Source organism: Copadichromis virginalis, linkage group LG2 (assembly GCF_057382275.1).
Source record: "Copadichromis virginalis isolate Kocher_CV1m ecotype Utaka linkage group LG2, C_Virginalis_male_GT1.1, whole genome shotgun sequence".
Classification (NCBI taxonomy): Eukaryota; Metazoa; Chordata; class Actinopteri; order Cichliformes; family Cichlidae; genus Copadichromis; species Copadichromis virginalis.
The window spans coordinates 28270067-28291051 of NC_140619.1; the positions used below are offsets into that span (position 1 = coordinate 28270067).

At 39.2% G+C, this 20985-nt stretch overlaps 1 protein-coding gene across 1 annotated transcript in view; it reads left to right on the top strand.

Annotated features, from left to right (window-relative positions):
- Positions 1-19491, top strand: part of LOC146717502 (interferon-induced very large GTPase 1-like) — a 44284-nt gene extending 24793 nt beyond the window's left edge. The window contains exons 22-37 of the mRNA XM_085477118.1: positions 1100-1134; positions 1316-1424; positions 2728-2762; positions 2944-3052; positions 4357-4391; positions 4573-4681; positions 5985-6019; positions 6201-6309; positions 7615-7649; positions 7831-7939; positions 9243-9277; positions 9459-9567; positions 10871-10905; positions 11087-11195; positions 13799-13839; positions 13949-19491. Of these exons, the coding sequence (XP_085333244.1) occupies positions 1100-1134; positions 1316-1424; positions 2728-2762; positions 2944-3052; positions 4357-4391; positions 4573-4681; positions 5985-6019; positions 6201-6309; positions 7615-7649; positions 7831-7939; positions 9243-9277; positions 9459-9567; positions 10871-10905; positions 11087-11195; positions 13799-13839; positions 13949-18808 (5909 nt within the window). The 3' untranslated portion in view covers positions 18809-19491. The remainder of the gene's footprint in view (positions 1-1099; positions 1135-1315; positions 1425-2727; positions 2763-2943; positions 3053-4356; positions 4392-4572; positions 4682-5984; positions 6020-6200; positions 6310-7614; positions 7650-7830; positions 7940-9242; positions 9278-9458; positions 9568-10870; positions 10906-11086; positions 11196-13798; positions 13840-13948) is intronic.
- Positions 19492-20985: the final 1494 nt, after the last annotated feature.

Genomic DNA, 20985 nt, shown 5'->3' on the forward strand with positions numbered 1-20985 from the left:
ATTATGCACTGTAGGTGCATAGTATCACATTCAAAGGTTTTGAAAAGTTATTATGAGAAATATATTTCTGAAATTGTTCCGGGTCGTAACAATCTACAAAACACAATGCAACAAGGGGAATAGTGCTCCAGGGAGGAAGGTCATTCACATATCCACAGCAGAGCAAAACGGCGACAAGAAAGGCGGCCTTCTTCCACTCGTCCCCCTCCCTATTCCTCAGCAGGTGATAAGCATTGTTGAGATTCATTTTGCTAAAAATAGGTGGTACCTCTATAAGAGAAGAATGTTTAGACAAACTACATAATCTGCTGGAGGAGGGGGGGAGCACCGGGAAGGTTAAAGGCCCAATCGTATGGTCTGTGAGGGAGGAGAGAGAGCTAGGTCCTCATGGAAAGCCTCAGCTAGATCATGATAGACAGGAGAAACAGAAGAAAGCTCAGGTGGATCTGGAGATATGGGAGGATCAGAGGTGAGAGGTGGCGTTGCTGATCTGAAACGGTGTTGGTGACAATGTGGACTCCAACACCAAATGCGGTATTCCCCCTCCAATTAATGCAGGGATTATGAGATCCTAACCAGGGATGACCTAGGACCAGAGGAGTCAGTGGAGCTTCACAGAGAGAGAGGAGAGGGGAGAGAGAAACAAGGGAGCGTGACAGAGAGAAAACACATCTGCAGCAGACAGGGAGCCAGGGAGGACTGAGGGACTGTGACACTTTCTTCTGTATACATCCTGTAAATGGGCAGTTTAGAAACAGTTTAGCTAACATTCATGTCTTTGCCTGTGGGAGACTGTTCATTTTACAATAAGAAAATCAATGTAAAATTCAGTTTCACTCCTGTGCTATAAATGTGTTTGAGCATAAATGTGTTTAAAAAGTTCATTTTAAAACGAAAAGTGACAATAATAAGGCACTGTCTTAGAAGTAAACTCATACAAATTCAGCCATTCTCTGTCCTGTGTGAGGCTTCTGTGATGTTTGCTTTGTCCACTTTTAGTTACTGAAACAGTATCAAAGTCTTTAACACTGAAAATGCACAAATGAGTATTGGATGGTTTCCTTTACCCTGCATTGTAAAATAATTATTTTCTTTGCAGAAGAAGATAAGAGGGATGCTTCAAGTGAAACAAAGGTGATTGTGATGTATTTCTTGTAAAAATATTTATCCTTAATTGCACATTAACAGCTTGGATAAGGGAAGTGGGAAACAGTTCTGTTTAAGAATTTGCTTTGTTACAGTTTTGTCCTTTTCATCTTGATTTTACATCAATGATTCTTAGCACACAAACAAATACAAGTATTTGTTTTCTCAGGATGATACAGGCACTGAAGTTAAACAGCCAGAGAATATGGATGGCAGCACAACATCAGGAGGAAAATCTGAAGCCAAGCCCCCAGGGTCATCCCCAAATCAAGAAAAAGGTAAAGTGTTAATGATGCTTCATTTTCCCAGTAAATTATATACTGACAGAAAAATATCAGAGATTCAATTCTATTTATGGTTTTACACCATGTGATAAAATGAAGAAAAAAAAGACTAATTACAGTAATGTCTGGTGTTTGTGTTAGACTGTAATCCTACAGCAGGATAGCTCAATGCCAATACCTCAGAATCTTTTGATGATATTATGCACTGTAGGTGCATAGTATCACATTCAAAGGTTTTGAAAAGTTATTATGAGAAATATATTTCTGAAATTGTTCCGGGTCGTAACAATCTACAAAACACAATGCAACAAGGGGAATAGTGCTCCAGGGAGGAAGGTCATTCACATATCCACAGCAGAGCAAAACGGCGACAAGAAAGGCGGCCTTCTTCCACTCGTCCCCCTCCCTATTCCTCAGCAGGTGATAAGCATTGTTGAGATTCATTTTGCTAAAAATAGGTGGTACCTCTATAAGAGAAGAATGTTTAGACAAACTACATAATCTGCTGGAGGAGGGGGGGAGCACCGGGAAGATTAAAGGCCCAATCGTATGGTCTGTGAGGGAGGAGAGAGAGCTAGGTCCTCATGGAAAGCCTCAGCTAGATCATGATAGACAGGAGAAACAGAAGAAAGATCAGGTGGATCTGGAGATATGGGAAGGTCAGAGGTGAGAGGTGGGGTTGCTGATCTGAAACGGTGTTGGTGACAATGTGGACTCCAACACCAAATGCGGTATTCCCCCTCCAATTAATGCAGGGATTATGAGATCCTAACCAGGGATGACCTAGGACCAGAGGAGTCAGTGGAGCTTCACAGAGAGAGAGGAGAGGGGAGAGAGAAACAAGGGAGCGTGACAGAGAGAAAACACATCTGCAGCAGACAGGGAGCCAGGGAGGACTGAGGGACTGTGACACTTTCTTCTGTATACATCCTGTAAATGGGCAGTTTAGAAACAGTTTAGCTAACATTCATGTCTTTGCCTGTGGGAGACTGTTCATTTTACAATAAGAAAATCAATGTAAAATTCAGTTTCACTTCCTGTGCTATAAATGTGTTTGAGCATAAATGTGTTTAAAAAGTTCATTTTAAAACTAAAAGTGACAATAATAAGGCACTGTCTTAAAAGTAAACTCATACAAATTCAGCCATTCTCTGTCCTGTGTGAGGCTTCTGTGATGTTTGCTTTGTCCACTTTTAGTTACTGAAACAGTATCAAAGTCTTTAACACTGAAAATGCACAAATGAGTATTGGATGGTTTCCTTTACCCTGCATTGTAAAATAATTATTTTCTTTGCAGAAGAAGATAAGAGGGATGCTTCAAGTGAAACAAAGGTGATTGTGATGTATTTCTTGTAAAAATATTTATCCTTAATTGCACATTAACAGCTTGGATAAGGGAAGTGGGAAACAGTTCTGTTTAAGAATTTGCTTTGTTACAGTTTTGTCCTTTTCATCTTGATTTTACATCAATGATTCTTAGCACACAAACAAATACAAGTATTTGTTTTCTCAGGATGATACAGGCACTGAAGTTAAACAGCCAGAGAATATGGATGGCAGCACAACATCAGGAGGAAAATCTGAAGCCAAGCCCCCAGGGTCATCCCCAAATCAAGAAAAAGGTAAAGTGTTAATGACGCTTCATTTTCCCAGTAAATTATGTACTGACAGAAAAATATCAGAGATTCAATTCTATTTATGGTTTTACACCATGTGATAAAATGAGGAAAAAAAAAGACTAATTACAGTAATGTCTGGTGTTTGTGTTAGACTGTAATCCTACAGCAGGATAGCTCAATGCCAATACCTCAGAATCTTTTGATGATATTATGCACTGTAGGTGCATAGTATCACATTCAAAGGTTTTGAAAAGTTATTATGAGAAATATATTTCTGAAATTGTTCCGGGTCGTAACAATCTACAAAACACAATGCAACAAGGGGAATAGTGCTCCAGGGAGGAAGGTCATTCACATATCCACAGCAGAGCAAAACGGCGACAAGAAAGGCGGCCTTCTTCCACTCGTCCCCCTCCCTATTCCTCAGCAGGTGATAAGCATTGTTGAGATTCATTTTGCTAAAAATAGCTGGTACCTCTATAAGAGAAGAATGTTTAGACAAACTACATAATCTGCTGGAGGAGGGGGGGAGCACCGGGAAGGTTAAAGGCCCAATCGTATGGTCTGTGAGGGAGGAGAGAGAGCTAGGTCCTCATGGAAAGCCTCAGCTAGATCATGATAGACAGGAGAAACAGAAGAAAGATCAGGTGGATCTGGAGACATGGGAAGGTCAGAGGTGAGAGGTGGCGTTGCTGATCTGAAACGGTGTTGGTGACAATGTGGACTCCAACACCAAATGCGGTATTCCCCCTCCAATTAATGCAGGGATTATGAGATCCTAACCAGGGATGACCTAGGACCAGAGGAGTCAGTGGAGCTTCACAGAGAGAGAGGAGAGGGGAGAGAGAAACAAGGGAGCGTGACAGAGAGAAAACACATCTGCAGCAGACAGGGAGCCAGGGAGGACTGAGGGACTGTGACACTTTCTTCTGTATACATCCTGTAAATGGGCAGTTTAGAAACAGTTTAGCTAACATTCATGTCTTTGCCTGTGGGAGACTGTTCATTTTACAATAAGAAAATCAATGTAAAATTCAGTTTCACTTCCTGTGCTATAAATGTGTTTGAGCATAAATGTGTTTAAAAAGTTCATTTTAAAACTAAAAGTGACAATAATAAGGCACTGTCTTAGAAGTAAACTCATACAAATTCAGCCATTCTCTGTCCTGTGTGAGGCTTCTGTGATGTTTGCTTTGTCCACTTTTAGTTACTGAAACAGTATCAAAGCCTTTAACACTGAAAATGCACAAATGAGTATTGGATGGTTTCCTTTACCCTGCATTGTAAAATAATTGTTTTCTTTGCAGAAGAAGATAAGAGGGATGCTTCAAGTGAAACAAAGGTGATTGTGATGTATTTCTTGTAAAAATATTTATCCTTAATTGCACATTAACAGCTTGGATAAGGGAAGTGGGAAACAGTTCTGTTTAAGAATTTGCTTTGTTACAGTTTTGTCCTTTTCATCTTGATTTTACATCAATGATTCTTAGCACACAAACAAATACAAGTATTTGTTTTCTCAGGATGATACAGGCACTGAAGTTAAACAGCCAGAGAATATGGATGGCAGCACAACATCAGGAGGAAAATCTGAAGCCAAGCCCCCAGGGTCATCCCCAAATCAAGAAAAAGGTAAAGTGTTAATGACGCTTCATTTTCCCAGTAAATTATATACTGACAGAAAAATATCAGAGATTCAATTCGATTTATGGTTTTACACCATGTGATAAAATGAGGGAAAAAAAGACTAATTACAGTAATGTCTGGTGTTTGTGTTAGACTGTAATCCTACAGCAGGATAGCTCAATGCCAATACCTCAGAATCTTTTGATGATATTATGCACTGTAGGTGCATAGTATCACATTCAAAGGTTTTGAAAAGTTATTATGAGAAATATATTTCTGAAATTGTTCCGGGTCGTAACAATCTACAAAACACAATGCAACAAGGGGAATAGTGCTCCAGGGAGGAAGGTCATTCACATATCCACAGCAGAGCTAAACGGCGACAAGAAAGGCGGCCTTCTTCCACTCGTCCCCCTCCCTATTCCTCAGCAGGTGATAAGCATTGTTGAGATTCATTTTGCTAAAAATAGGTGGTACCTCTATAAGAGAAGAATGTTTAGACAAACTACATAATCTGCTGGAGGAGGGGGGGAGCACCGGGAAGGTTAAAGGCCCAATCGTATGGTCTGTGAGGGAGGAGAGAGAGCTAGGTCCTCATGGAAAGCCTCAGCTAGATCATGATAGACAGGAGAAACAGAAGAAAGATCAGGTGGATCTGGAGATATGGGAAGGTCAGAGGTGAGGGGTGGGGTTGCTGATCTGAAACGGTGTTGGTGACAATGTGGACTCCAACACCAAATGCGGTATTCCCCCTCCAATTAATGCAGGGATTATGAGATCCTAACCAGGGATGACCTAGGACCAGAGGAGTCAGTGGAGCTTCACAGAGAGAGAGGAGAGGGGAGAGAGAAACAAGGGAGCGTGACAGAGAGAAAACACATCTGCAGCAGACAGGGAGCCAGGGAGGACTGAGGGACTGTGACACTTTCTTCTGTATACATCCTGTAAATGGGCAGTTTAGAAACAGTTTAGCTAACATTCATGTCTTTGCCTGTGGGAGACTGTTCATTTTACAATAAGAAAATCAATGTAAAATTCAGTTTCACTTCCTGTGCTATAAATGTGTTTGAGCATAAATGTGTTTAAAAAGTTCATTTTAAAACTAAAAGTGACAATAATAAGGCACTGTCTTAGAAGTAAACTCATACAAATTCAGCCATTCTCTGTCCTGTGTGAGGCTTCTGTGATGTTTGCTTTGTCCACTTTTAGTTACTGAAACAGTATCAAAGCCTTTAACACTGAAAATGCACAAATGAGTATTGGATGGTTTCCTTTACCCTGCATTGTAAAATAATTGTTTTCTTTGCAGAAGAAGATAAGAGGGATGCTTCAAGTGAAACAAAGGTGATTGTGATGTATTTCTTGTAAAAATATTTATCCTTAATTGCACATTAACAGCTTGGATAAGGGAAGTGGGAAACAGTTCTGTTTAAGAATTTGCTTTGTTACAGTTTTGTCCTTTTCATCTTGATTTTACATCAATGATTCTTAGCACACAAACAAATACAAGTATTTGTTTTCTCAGGATGATACAGGCACTGAAGTTAAACAGCCAGAGAATATGGATGGCAGCACAACATCAGGAGGAAAATCTGAAGCCAAGCCCCCAGGGTCATCCCCAAATCAAGAAAAAGGTAAAGTGTTAATGACGCTTCATTTTCCCAGTAAATTATATACTGACAGAAAAATATCAGAGATTCAATTCGATTTATGGTTTTACACCATGTGATAAAATGAGGAAAAAAAAGACTAATTACAGTAATGTCTGGTGTTTGTGTTAGACTGTAATCCTACAGCAGGATAGCTCAATGCCAATACCTCAGAATCTTTTGATGATATTATGCACTGTAGGTGCATAGTATCACATTCAAAGGTTTTGAAAAGTTATTATGAGAAATATATTTCTGAAATTGTTCCGGGTCGTAACAATCTACAAAACACAATGCAACAAGGGGAATAGTGCTCCAGGGAGGAAGGTCATTCACATATCCACAGCAGAGCAAAACGGCGACAAGAAAGGCGGCCTTCTTCCACTCGTCCCCCTCCCTATTCCTCAGCAGGTGATAAGCATTGTTGAGATTCATTTTGCTAAAAATAGGTGGTACCTCTATAAGAGAAGAATGTTTAGACAAACTACATAATCTGCTGGAGGAGGGGGGGAGCACCGGGAAGGTTAAAGGCCCAATCGTATGGTCTGTGAGGGAGGAGAGAGAGCTAGGTCCTCATGGAAAGCCTCAGCTAGATCATGATAGACAGGAGAAACAGAAGAAAGATCAGGTGGATCTGGAGATATGGGAAGGTCAGAGGTGAGAGGTGGGGTTGCTGATCTGAGACGGTGTTGGTGACAATGTGAACTCCAACACCAAATGCGGTATTCCCCCTCCAATTAATGCAGGGATTATGAGATCCTAACCAGGGATGACCTAGGACCAGAGGAGTCAGTGGAGCTTCACAGAGAGAGAGAGGAGAGGGGAGAGAGAAACAAGGGAGCGTGACAGAGAGAAAACACATCTGCAGCAGACAGGGAGCCAGGGAGGACTGAGGGACTGTGACACTTTCTTCTGTATACATCCTGTAAATGGGCAGTTTAGAAACAGTTTAGCTAACATTCATGTCTTTGCCTGTGGGAGACTGTTCATTTTACAATAAGAAAATCAATGTAAAATTCAGTTTCACTTCCTGTGCTATAAATGTGTTTGAGCATAAATGTGTTTAAAAAGTTCATTTTAAAACTAAAAGTGACAATAATAAGGCACTGTCTTAGAAGTAAACTCATACAAATTCAGCCATTCTCTGTCCTGTGTGAGGCTTCTGTGATGTTTGCTTTGTCCACTTTTAGTTACTGAAACAGTATCAAAGCCTTTAACACTGAAAATGCACAAATGAGTATTGGATGGTTTCCTTTACCCTGCATTGTAAAATAATTATTTTCTTTGCAGAAGAAGATAAGAGGGATGCTTCAAGTGAAACAAAGGTGATTGTGATGTATTTCTTGTAAAAATATTTATCCTTAATTGCACATTAACAGCTTGGATAAGGGAAGTGGGAAACAGTTCTGTTTAAGAATTTGCTTTGTTACAGTTTTGTCCTTTTCATCTTGATTTTACATCAATGATTCTTAGCACACAAACAAATACAAGTATTTGTTTTCTCAGGATGATACAGGCACTGAAGTTAAACAGCCAGAGAATATGGATGGCAGCACAACATCAGGAGGAAAATCTGAAGCCAAGCCCCCAGGGTCATCCCCAAATCAAGAAAAAGGTAAAGTGTTAATGACGCTTCATTTTCCCAGTAAATTATATACTGACAGAAAAATATCAGAGATTCAATTCTATTTATGGTTTTACACCATGTGATAAAATGAGGAAAAAAAAAGACTAATTACAGTAATGTCTGGTGTTTGTGTTAGACTGTAATCCTACAGCAGGATAGCTCAATGCCAATACCTCAGAATCTTTTGATGATATTATGCACTGTAGGTGCATAGTATCACATTCAAAGGTTTTGAAAAGTTATTATGAGAAATATATTTCTGAAATTGTTCCGGGTCGTAACAATCTACAAAACACAATGCAACAAGGGGAATAGTGCTCCAGGGAGGAAGGTCATTCACATATCCACAGCAGAGCAAAACGGCGACAAGAAAGGCGGCCTTCTTCCACTCGTCCCCCTCCCTATTCCTCAGCAGGTGATAAGCATTGTTGAGATTCATTTTGCTAAAAATAGGTGGTACCTCTATAAGAGAAGAATGTTTAGACAAACTACATAATCTGCTGGAGGAGGGGGGGAGCACCGGGAAGGTTAAAGGCCCAATCGTATGGTCTGTGAGGGAGGAGAGAGAGCTAGGTCCTCATGGAAAGCCTCAGCTAGATCATGATAGACAGGAGAAACAGAAGAAAGCTCAGGTGGATCTGGAGATATGGGAGGATCAGAGGTGAGAGGTGGCGTTGCTGATCTGAAACGGTGTTGGTGACAATGTGGACTCCAACACCAAATGCGGTATTCCCCCTCCAATTAATGCAGGGATTATGAGATCCTAACCAGGGATGACCTAGGACCAGAGGAGTCAGTGGAGCTTCACAGAGAGAGAGGAGAGGGGAGAGAGAAACAAGGGAGCGTGACAGAGAGAAAACACATCTGCAGCAGACAGGGAGCCAGGGAGGACTGAGGGACTGTGACACTTTCTTCTGTATACATCCTGTAAATGGGCAGTTTAGAAACAGTTTAGCTAACATTCATGTCTTTGCCTGTGGGAGACTGTTCATTTTACAATAAGAAAATCAATGTAAAATTCAGTTTCACTCCTGTGCTATAAATGTGTTTGAGCATAAATGTGTTTAAAAAGTTCATTTTAAAACGAAAAGTGACAATAATAAGGCACTGTCTTAGAAGTAAACTCATACAAATTCAGCCATTCTCTGTCCTGTGTGAGGCTTCTGTGATGTTTGCTTTGTCCACTTTTAGTTACTGAAACAGTATCAAAGTCTTTAACACTGAAAATGCACAAATGAGTATTGGATGGTTTCCTTTACCCTGCATTGTAAAATAATTATTTTCTTTGCAGAAGAAGATAAGAGGGATGCTTCAAGTGAAACAAAGGTGATTGTGATGTATTTCTTGTAAAAATATTTATCCTTAATTGCACATTAACAGCTTGGATAAGGGAAGTGGGAAACAGTTCTGTTTAAGAATTTGCTTTGTTACAGTTTTGTCCTTTTCATCTTGATTTTACATCAATGATTCTTAGCACACAAACAAATACAAGTATTTGTTTTCTCAGGATGATACAGGCACTGAAGTTAAACAGCCAGAGAATATGGATGGCAGCACAACATCAGGAGGAAAATCTGAAGCCAAGCCCCCAGGGTCATCCCCAAATCAAGAAAAAGGTAAAGTGTTAATGACGCTTCATTTTCCCAGTAAATTATGTACTGACAGAAAAATATCAGAGATTCAATTCGATTTATGGTTTTACACCATGTGATAAAATGAAGAAAAAAAAGACTAATTACAGTAATGTCTGGTGTTTGTGTTAGACTGTAATCCTACAGCAGGATAGCTCAATGCCAATACCTCAGAATCTTTTGATGATATTATGCACTGTAGGTGCATAGTATCACATTCAAAGGTTTTGAAAAGTTATTATGAGAAATATATTTCTGAAATTGTTCCGGGTCGTAACAATCTACAAAACACAATGCAACAAGGGGAATAGTGCTCCAGGGAGGAAGGTCATTCACATATCCACAGCAGAGCAAAACGGCGACAAGAAAGGCGGCCTTCTTCCACTCGTCCCCCTCCCTATTCCTCAGCAGGTGATAAGCATTGTTGAGATTCATTTTGCTAAAAATAGGTGGTACCTCTATAAGAGAAGAATGTTTAGACAAACTACATAATCTGCTGGAGGAGGGGGGGAGCACCGGGAAGGTTAAAGGCCCAATCGTATGGTCTGTGAGGGAGGAGAGAGAGCTAGGTCCTCATGGAAAGCCTCAGCTAGATCATGATAGACAGGAGAAACAGAAGAAAGATCAGGTGGATCTGGAGATATGGGAAGGTCAGAGGTGAGAGGTGGGGTTGCTGATCTGAAACGGTGTTGGTGACAATGTGGACTGCAACACCAAATGCGGTATTCCCCCTCCAATTAATGCAGGGATTATGAGATCCTAACCAGGGATGACCTAGGACCAGAGGAGTCAGTGGAGCTTCACAGAGAGAGAGGAGAGGGGAGAGAGAAACAAGGGAGCGTGACAGAGAGAAAACACATCTGCAGCAGACAGGGAGCCAGGGAGGACTGAGGGACTGTGACACTTTCTTCTGTATACATCCTGTAAATGGGCAGTTTAGAAACAGTTTAGCTAACATTCATGTCTTTGCCTGTGGGAGACTGTTCATTTTACAATAAGAAAATCAATGTAAAATTCAGTTTCACTTCCTGTGCTATAAATGTGTTTGAGCATAAATGTGTTTAAAAAGTTCATTTTAAAACTAAAAGTGACAATAATAAGGCACTGTCTTAGAAGTAAACTCATACAAATTCAGCCATTCTCTGTCCTGTGTGAGGCTTCTGTGATGTTTGCTTTGTCCACTTTTAGTTACTGAAACAGTATCAAAGCCTTTAACACTGAAAATGCACAAATGAGTATTGGATGGTTTCCTTTACCCTGCATTGTAAAATAATTATTTTCTTTGCAGAAGAAGATAAGAGGGATGCTTCAAGTGAAACAAAGGTGATTGTGATGTATTTCTTGTAAAAATATTTATCCTTAATTGCACATTAACAGCTTGGATAAGGGAAGTGGGAAACAGTTCTGTTTAAGAATTTGCTTTGTTACAGTTTTGTCCTTTTCATCTTGATTTTACATCAATGATTCTTAGCACACAAACAAATACAAGTATTTGTTTTCTCAGGATGATACAGGCACTGAAGTTAAACAGCCAGAGAATATGGATGGCAGCACAACATCAGGAGGAAAATCTGAAGCCAAGCCCCCAGGGTCATCCCCAAATCAAGAAAAAGGTAAAGTGTTAATGACGCTTCATTTTCCCAGTAAATTATATACTGACAGAAAAATATCAGAGATTCAATTCTATTTATGGTTTTACACCATGTGATAAAATGAGGGAAAAAAAAGACTAATTACAGTAATGTCTGGTGTTTGTGTTAGACTGTAATCCTACAGCAGGATAGCTCAATGCCAATACCTCAGAATCTTTTGATGATATTATGCACTGTAGGTGCATAGTATCACATTCAAAGGTTTTGAAAAGTTATTATGAGAAATATATTTCTGAAATTGTTCCGAGTCTGAAATTGTTCCGGGTCGTAACAATCTACAAAGCACAATGCAACAAGGGAAATAGTTGTCATGCGGTGTGGTAGGACTCAGGCGCAGAGCATAATTCAGGGGGAAAAAAAACAAAACACCATTTACACAGTCACCAGATGCAGATATATACAGTGAGGGGAGCGGGGGTCCTGGGTCCGAAAGGGAAGTCCGGGATAGGAGTCACATACACGCTAGCTCTTCTTCTTTACAACGGTTCAAACAACAGGTTGGTCACGAGTCCGGGGAAAGTGTCTAGCACAGTCATCCAGCGGTGAGGCTGTCTTTCCAGAGAGTGGTGCAGTGTTCTGATCGGATAATTGGAAGTGAGCTTCCCTCCCTTTTGAGTGTCCTTGCAAAGAAAGGTGGCTATATTGGTTGCTGATTTTTTTTTTTTTTTTTTTGAATGTCAGAAATGTATATTTGTGAATGTGGAGATGTTATATTGGTTTCACTGGTAAAAATAAATAATTGAAATGGGTATATATTTGTTTTTTGTTAAGTTGCCTAATAATTATGCACAGTAATAGTCACCTGCACACACAGATATCCCCCTAAAATAGCTAAAACTAAAAACAAACTAAAAACTACTTCCAAAAACATTCAGCTTTGATATTAATGAGTTTTTTGGGCTCATTGAGAACATGGTTGTTGTTCAATAATAAAATTATTCCTCAAAAATACAACTTGCCTAATAATTCTGCACTCCCTGTACAGTTGTACAATGAGATACAGAGCATCTCCTACTCAGTGTAAACATGCTGGGGGGGGAGGGTACAGTTCTGCAGCACTATGTACATATGGACAGTATTAACATAGGGGAAAACACACACACACACACACACACACACACACACACACACACACACATATATATATATATATATATATATATATATATATATATATATATATATATATATATATATATATATATAAATAATAAAAAATGTATATAAAATGTACAATATACAAGCCGTAAGTAATATGTAATAAATAGTGTTATGTATATAGCACTACTCTCTCTTTTTCTGCTGATAGGAGTGAATAGAGCTCACTCACCAGTATGCCAGTAATCATTATAATAGTCCATATATATATTTGATTATAATTTTGATTCTAGTGTTTAAGTGCTTGGATGGATTACATTGGTCTTCACAATCCACAGCAAAAATAATAATGACAAATGGGGTATTGTTTTCTCTTATACATGGGTGTGCTATAAATGGAAGCGGTAATATCAAAAACAAGAATTCAGTAATTACAAATAACTCTGTTTCATAACAAAATATTAATCCTGTTGCCTTGCCTAGAAGCAGCAGGTAGGCCACCTGTTGAAACTGTGGTGAAATACACCAAGACCTTGGATTTAGTCATGGTCACATGACCTGGGTGTTTGGAACCGCAATTTGTATCAGTGTTTCGAAACAGCTGCACTTTACACAGTTTCAAAACGTCTGTATCGAGCTTCTAATCCCTACTTTTCTTCAGTTTCTTCACTTTTCTTCAGACTGTCTTGTCCTGGTCATGCTTCATCTTGTTTAGTCTCCTGCCCTCTCTGCCAGCTACACAATCATCTGAAACCACTAAGAGGGTTTTTTTTTTTTTTAAATAAAAAATTTGGATTCTACATTAACAGGGGAAAAAAACAAAAACAGAAATCGTTAAAAGAAGCTTACTTCAGCTGCTATTGACTAGAGTTCACCACAGCAGATTGATTTGTATAATTCATTTGGCACACATTTACACTGGGTGTCCTCACACAACCCTATCCAGGTTTTACACCTCCTCCCAGGCTCAAACCAGGGATCTTGTGTGTAGGGTGAAGGTCTTGATAACAGTCTGGGGTGACTGTAGCTCAGGCGGTAGAGCAGGTCATCTACTGATTGGAAGGTTGGTGGTTTGATTCCTGGCTTCCCCTAGTCTGATATTTGGCAAGTTAATATCTTTGCCAAATATCCTTGGGCAAGATATTAACCCCAAATTGCTCTCCGATGCATCCATCGGAGTATGAATGTGTGTGAATGTTACTTAGAAAGCACTTAGATCAATGTGCTTGTGTGAATGGGTGAATGCACAAGTTGTGCAAAGCGCTTTGAGTGCTCAGAAGAGTAGAAAAACGCTATATAAGAACCAGTCTATCTATCTATCTATCTATTTAAACTATGGAGTTAAGAAAAACAAAAAGGTTGAAAGTTTTGCAAAACAACAACAAAAAATAAAAAATAAAAACTAGAGAATTGTATTGGATTGAGCACATGTTGATTCAGCGTTTTGGTTATACTTTAAACTACAGGAACTTCAGACATCAAGGACATCAGTACAATCAAGGACAAGGTAAAAAAAAAATCACCATTTATTTAAACAGATGTGAAGAACAATTTACTTTACCACACTGTATAACTTTCTTTACATGACTACATGTTTATTTGCTTATTTACTGCAGTCATGGAATGGTTCTGAAGACAGCAGCAACACAACATCACATCAAGAAACAAATCTTTTTGTCAGACTTCATCTTCAACTTGAACAGACGTTATCACCAGCAGATTTTCTTCAAATATGTGAACCTGTGAAACAGCACCATGTGACATCTGAGAAAGAGCTAGCTCACATTTTTCTATACAGGATATTGATGTTAGACTACAGAGCCAGATATATTCCTGTAAGACCAGGCAGTCCTGAGGCAACCCATTCAGAGTCTATTAGAGACAATGACAGTACTGAGAATGAATTCAGTGATTTGGATGCTTTATTAAGTATTGTAGACAAAGATCTCACAGAACAGACTCGTGTGCATCCAATAGACGTTCAGATGGCAGTATTTCACTGCTCAGACAGCTTCCTTAAACAGATGATGATTACAAAGCTGTCTCAGTGTCAGTATGCCTTACCTTTGCTTGTTCCTAACCCAGTCACTACGGAGATCGAGTGTCCTCTGTGGACTTTCAGACAAATAACAAAAACCTGGAAGGTGACTGAAATCAAAGACGGCTCCAACACTGTCACTATGAAGAGTGTCCCAGCCTGTAAAGCTCAGACACCCTTGGTGTCATTTTTCCGCCTGGGCTCTCTATCAGTGTCTAAATCTCAGCTGATCAACACTTTGATCAACGACCGTCACAGCACCTTCTTCCATAGAAACTGTCCAGGAAGCACCAAGTCTCGATATCTGATAGATGGTGTGGCAGAGATTGCCTGGTACTGTCCTGCTGGAAAACCCAATGATGCCTTCAATGACTGCATTGCCTTTTGTAATCTTCGTGGTGATGCTCTGTCGACTGAAAAACAGCGCGACATACTAATTGAAAAATCCTCAGTGAACATTTTTTTTGTTGCTTCTCTGCAGGAAAATCAAAAAAACAAGGCATTTATATCAGCTTGTCTTAAATCTCACAAGCCTTTAATTTGTGTCTGTGTCGACAGCTGTAACATTAAGGCAAAAAAGGGAATATACATCATAGGTCTCAAGGACAGAAGCCAGGCAGATGTATCCGAACAACTGAAAGAGATCATTAAAGAAGTTTTATCTTCTCTAGATGGTCCCAGCTTAAAACCATGCTTCCAGCTTGAAATGATGGCTGAGGTCTCTGGAATCAGAGTGGATGAAAGTGAGCCAGCCTGTCAGGAAGGTAAATCTGCTGCTATGGAAATGATGCATCTGTTTACAAAGGATAACACGAATGTCTCGAAAATCAAACATGAATTTCTCCCATGCCAAGGTGATCTATGGCATAAGTGGAGCAAAATACACAAAGAACTATATAATCTCAGAGGACACATTGAAAAGGAGAAAAGTAAAAAGCAACAAGAACTGAAAACCATACGTCAGAAACAATGCGATGCTTCCTGCAGTAAACTGATGGAGTTGTTCATTGAAAGCCTCTCATCTTTGCCACTGACAGACAAACAGTATTTCCTGAAATGGATTCAGATCTTGATGGATGATCTCTCCACAGATGATCTGTCAATTATTCTCCAAAGTTATGATAAAAAGTGGTCTGAGGTCTTGGCATTGAAGAACAAACAAAACAAATCACATCTGTTAGTAAAGAAACAAACTGAGCTTGAAGAAATATCCAAAAATCTGCAGTCTGCAACTTTTGGTTTGGAGCACATCTTCAGAGAAATGGGACAGATCTATGAAGCTCATAGAGCAATAGAAGGAGAGAGCAGACACACTGACTGGTCTAAATACCCTGAGCTGGCTGCACAGCTGATGATATCAGGACACCCGATGGAGCTGATGGATGGTGATGCAGGTCATGTGCCTTTAACATGGATCTCCAGTCTTTTAGAGGAAGTCATCAAGAAACTGGGGGACCAGACAGTTTTTGTGTTGTCAGTTTTGGGTCTACAAAGCAGTGGAAAATCGACAATGCTGAACACCATGTTTGGGTTGCAGTTTGCAGTGAGTGCAGGCAGGTGCACCAAAGGTGCCTTTATGCAGCTGCTCGAAGTATCAGAGGAGATGAAGAAAGAGAAAGACTTGAAGTTTGACTATCTTCTAGTGGTGGACACTGAAGGACTGCGTGCTCTTGAGCTGGAAGGTAACACCACTCTTCACCATGACAACGAACTGGCAACATTTGTTGTTGGTCTGGGAAACCTGACACTGATCAACATCTTTGGAGAGAATCCATCTGAGATGCAGGACATCCTGCAGATTGTTGTTCAGGCTTTCATGAGGATGAAGAAAGTTAAACTTTCTCCCAGTTGTGTGTTTGTTCACCAGAATGTTACAGATGTTGCAGCAGCAGAGAAAAACATGGAAGGAAAGAGACGCCTGCTAGAAAAACTGGACCAGATGGCCAAACTAGCAGCTGAAGAGGAAGTTTACAGTGCAGAGTGCTTCAGTGATGTCATTAAGTTTGATGTCCGAAAAGATGTGAAATACTGTGCCCAGCTATGGGAGGGCAGTCCACCCATGGCTCCTCCTAATCCAGGTTACAGCGAGAGCATCCAAGAAGTGAAGAACACCATCCTCTCTAAAGCTTCAAAGTCTGCTGGGATCACTCTCACACAATTCAAAAACAAAGTCCAGGACCTGTGGAGTGCCCTCCTCAATGAAAACTTTATTTTCAGTTTTAAAAACACACTTGAAATTGCAGCATACAGAAAACTGGAGGACCAGTACGCAAACTGGACCTGGGCCCTGAGGAGCAACATGTTGACCATTGAAAATCAGCTTTATAACAGAATTGAAAATGGAAAACTTAACAAAGTGGAGGTGACCTATCTCAAAGAAAAAACAAGCAAGACTTATGAAAAAATAAAAACATCAGTGAAAAAGTATTTTGAGGAGGATAGAGAGAAAGAATTTTTGGCTCAGTGGAGAGGCCGATTTGAAATCAAAATCAAAGAGTTTCATGATGAACAAGTGAGCACAGTGAAAAGAAAACTGGACGAAGTTATTCAACAGAAGAAAGCTCGTGAAAAGCTGGATGATAAGAAGAAAGAGTTTGAGGACAAGTTGCTACAGAAGAGCAAAGACCTCGCTCAGCAGCTGAAGGACAAGGCCAAAGATGAAAAAGAGCTTAAAAAACAGTTCAGCTCTGTTTGGGAGGGCTGGGTCACTGAATTGACAGCAGATACTAAACCTGTTGAAGACATCAACTTGAAAGAAGATCAGTTTATTATCCTTAAAGAACTTGGTTTTGAAGAGAAACTCATAAATGAATGCAAACAAAATGGCAGTTACAAGAAAATATCCACTGTTGGTGATTATTCAGATTATGTCATCCTTCAAAAGATTAAAGGTCTTGATGAGACAAGCGAAAGTGAACCAAGTCGAGATACTGTAGAGAATTACCATCACACAAGTATAATAGACACATATGTTAAAAAACCTGTCTCAACTCTTTGGAAATATACCAAAACATTTTTTCGATACAGTTATAAACCATACAGTGCTTTACCTCGTGATGCACAGCGACAGATCAGATTGCTCATTGATAACGCTGAAAAACTGTCCCTTGATTCAATCAAAACCAAACCTGTGGCTACAAGAGGCTACACATCAACTTACTTGCGAGAAGTGGAAACAACTGTAAGTCAAGAAGTGGAGAAATTTCAGTCAGAGAGTAAATGTACTTTGAAGAAGGACTTTAAAGTTGACCTCTTACTGTATGTTTTCCATGAAGCAGAGATTTTGCTTCTAGACTCCCAGAAGAAATTCAAAATGAATCATGATCCACTCACTTATTTAGAAAGCAAGAAAACACAGTATTACAATGTTTTTAGAAGCTTTTGCAAAGGAAACTCATCTGCTGTTGTGCTTGCAGAACTGATCTGTGAAAAGCTGAAAGCGTCCACTGTTGAGGCTGTCTGTAACAAGACTGCCATTGGTCTGGCTGAAGAGATGAAGTGTAATTTCCCAGCATTCAATGGGAACAGGCTGAACTTGGAGAAAAATGTGCTGAAGTCACTCGCTGAGAATGAAAACTTTGATGATTTCATCACCTACATCAGAAATCCAAGGAGACAAACAGAAGCTTTTATAAAAGCAGAAGTAAAGAAATACATCTTCATAGACCACAGAGATAAAACTGTGAATATACTCAAGAAAAATGTTGATGATATCAACTCACTGATGAGTCAAGCTTTATCTACAGCAACACAGAAAGTCCAAACTCAGAGAGGAGACATAAATATGTGGCTGAAGGAATTTTCTAGTTTGCTAAAAGATGAGTTAACTCTTGATACGTTTTCTTCTCAAAACTTCAGTGACATTAATAATTTTGATTTCTTAATGGAAGCATTAAAGAAAGAATTTACACCCATAAGTGATGAGATAAGGAGTCTCTCATTGAATAAACTGAAGGAATCCAGGCTGAAGCCTGATGAAATCCTCATTGACCAGCTGTGTAATTGTTGCTGGGTAAAATGTCCATTCTGTGCAGCTGTTTGTACTAACACCATTGAAGGTCACAGTGGTGCTGACCATAGTGTCCCTTTTCATCGACCTGAAGGAATCAAAGGATGGCACTATAGAGGCACAGTGGAATTCAGCATTGATTTCTGCACAACAAACGTTGCAAGTGATGGCAGTTTTTATCCTCATCATGATTCAGAGGAAACTGTTCCCTATAAACGGTACAGAACTGCTGGTCCAGAGTATGCTGACTGGAGAATCACCCCTGATGAGTCTAAACTGGTGTACTGGAAATGGTTTGTGTGTCGATTTCAAAAGGAACTGGAAGAGCACTACAATTTAAAATTCCAGGATAGAGGAGAGATTCCCAGTGAGTGGAAAACAATCTCTAAATGCAAAGCCATTAGAAGTCTAGATGAAATGTGGGAATGAGTCAAAGAAACAGCATTCTTCGGTTTATATGTCTTACATAATGACGGAAAGAAAGATTTAGTGATTCAAGTAAAATAGCAGATTCTTTTTAGAAATGACAGGATTATTACAACATAGTTATACATAATTCTAACAATTAAAGAGACTCACAGCATGTGAGATTAGACTCTTACTGTGTAATAATGATTGAACATTTAAAAGTAACTCTTATTGAAATGTAGCTTTTGTAATAAAACCTTTTTGTGTGTATTTTGCACTTACATTGAACAAATACATTCATTTTACTTTATCTTTCTTTTGCTGAAAGTTGTTGCAGATAAAGTTAAATTAGAATTATTTAATCAATTGTGTCCAGTAATATAATCTGAATCATCTGAATTTGTCTCATGTGTTAATATTCTGTATATTTTGTCATTTTATTTTATTGTCTTCTGTTGAACAACTTCCAGTTTATCACCTTTGTATATTAATCAAGTTTTCTAATTACAGTTTAGAGGAAAGGAGAGAGATGAAACATGAATATCCACTGACAGATTTAGGGCTCATGAGATTTGTTTACTTGGTTATAATAAATTTAGAAAAATTTAGACTTTTTGTTTTCAACATTGTCTAACTTTTGTTTTCATGATGATATCTTTTTAGACCATTTAGTGACAAAATACATTTGCACACTGTTATCAGTGTGCAAATGTATTTTTACAAAATAAATATAACTTCATTGCAACAAATGGTTGTTGAGTTAAATGGTTTGAGTTGAGCCTTCCTATCAGCTTGAAGCAGTCTGCCTGTTCTCCTCTGAACTTTGACATCAGGAATTATCACTGTTGAGATTTAAATATATATATTTTAAGGCTTATTTTCTTATTATATTGCTTTATGTACTTTAATAATGAAGGTTTGTACAGCAAGGCCACTTTTGACTCATAAGTGGTCAGCCAGACTGAAAAACAGGAAGTTAGTGTAGAGCTATACAAGTAGATTAATAAATACAGGAAGCCAGACAGAAAAGAGGAACTTTTACCATATAAGGAGTGTTTGTATCGAAACTGTGTGACGTGTAAAGTACCAAAATAACACCTATATGTGAGACGTTTTTAAATTCTAATGTTAGAGTTTCTGCAACTGGCTTTTGGGGCTGTGCAGGGCTCTCTCTTCCGGAAGATGATTGAATAAAAAGAAATATAAATGTTTTGAACACTATGAGTCGGGTTGTCTCTGTTCTACCATGGGGATAAAAGGATCGGGTTTTAATATCACCCACCCACAAAGCTGGACTGTCCGGTGGGTCGATGGTGATTTTTCGTTTTTATGGGCCAATGTTTTTTTTGTTTTTTTGTAACGGTATAAACAATAAAAGGTGGTGGATTGGCCAATTGGTCATGATCGACTTTGGGCTGGACCAATCACAGCCAAGGAGGTCAGATGCACCCTCCCCTTCAGGGGTCATTTTTAAAGTATATATAAAGTTTTTCTGAATGATCATCTTTTTACCCTCAACAACATTTAACATTTAGCACGAAGAGAAGATAAATGCTACAAATCGCAAGGTATAACCAGATCTCAGCACCAATGAGAATTTCTGAGTAAATATATTAGACAGTGATCTCTGTCAGATTTATATTGTTGGATTGTCATTTATGCTTAGAAACATATAATCAGTAATGCTTAGAGATATATAATCGATTGCATATTGATAGAATGTTTCATCCTTAGTAGTCTGCAAAGACTCTGTGTGCGTTCCAGAGTCCTCTGGCATACACGCATATCCTAAGGACATGAGAGAGGTCGAACCTTCTCTTTCTGATTTAGAGTATAGGACAGGGGTTGGCAACCCTAGCCACAGTTGGCACGCGAAGGGTTAACTGATGGCACGACCATAGCTGGAGTAGCCATCGGGCATACCGGGCATTTGCTCGGTGGCCCGATAATTTTCTTTTTTTTTTGTAACGGTATAAACAACGAAAGGTGGTGGATTAGCCAGATGCTGGCCGGTGTTAGTATTGCCCTGTAGAAAATACAGTATCCTTCTGTTAAACAATGTGCCGTTAAAAACTGTAAAATAAATTACAGTATGGTGGCAGTAAATTGTCAGTGTTCGGTCCATACTGGGCAGTGTCTTCTCAGGAAAATGAAACCTATCTTTTCCTATGTCACATGGTTTCTGGGAAATCAAGTGG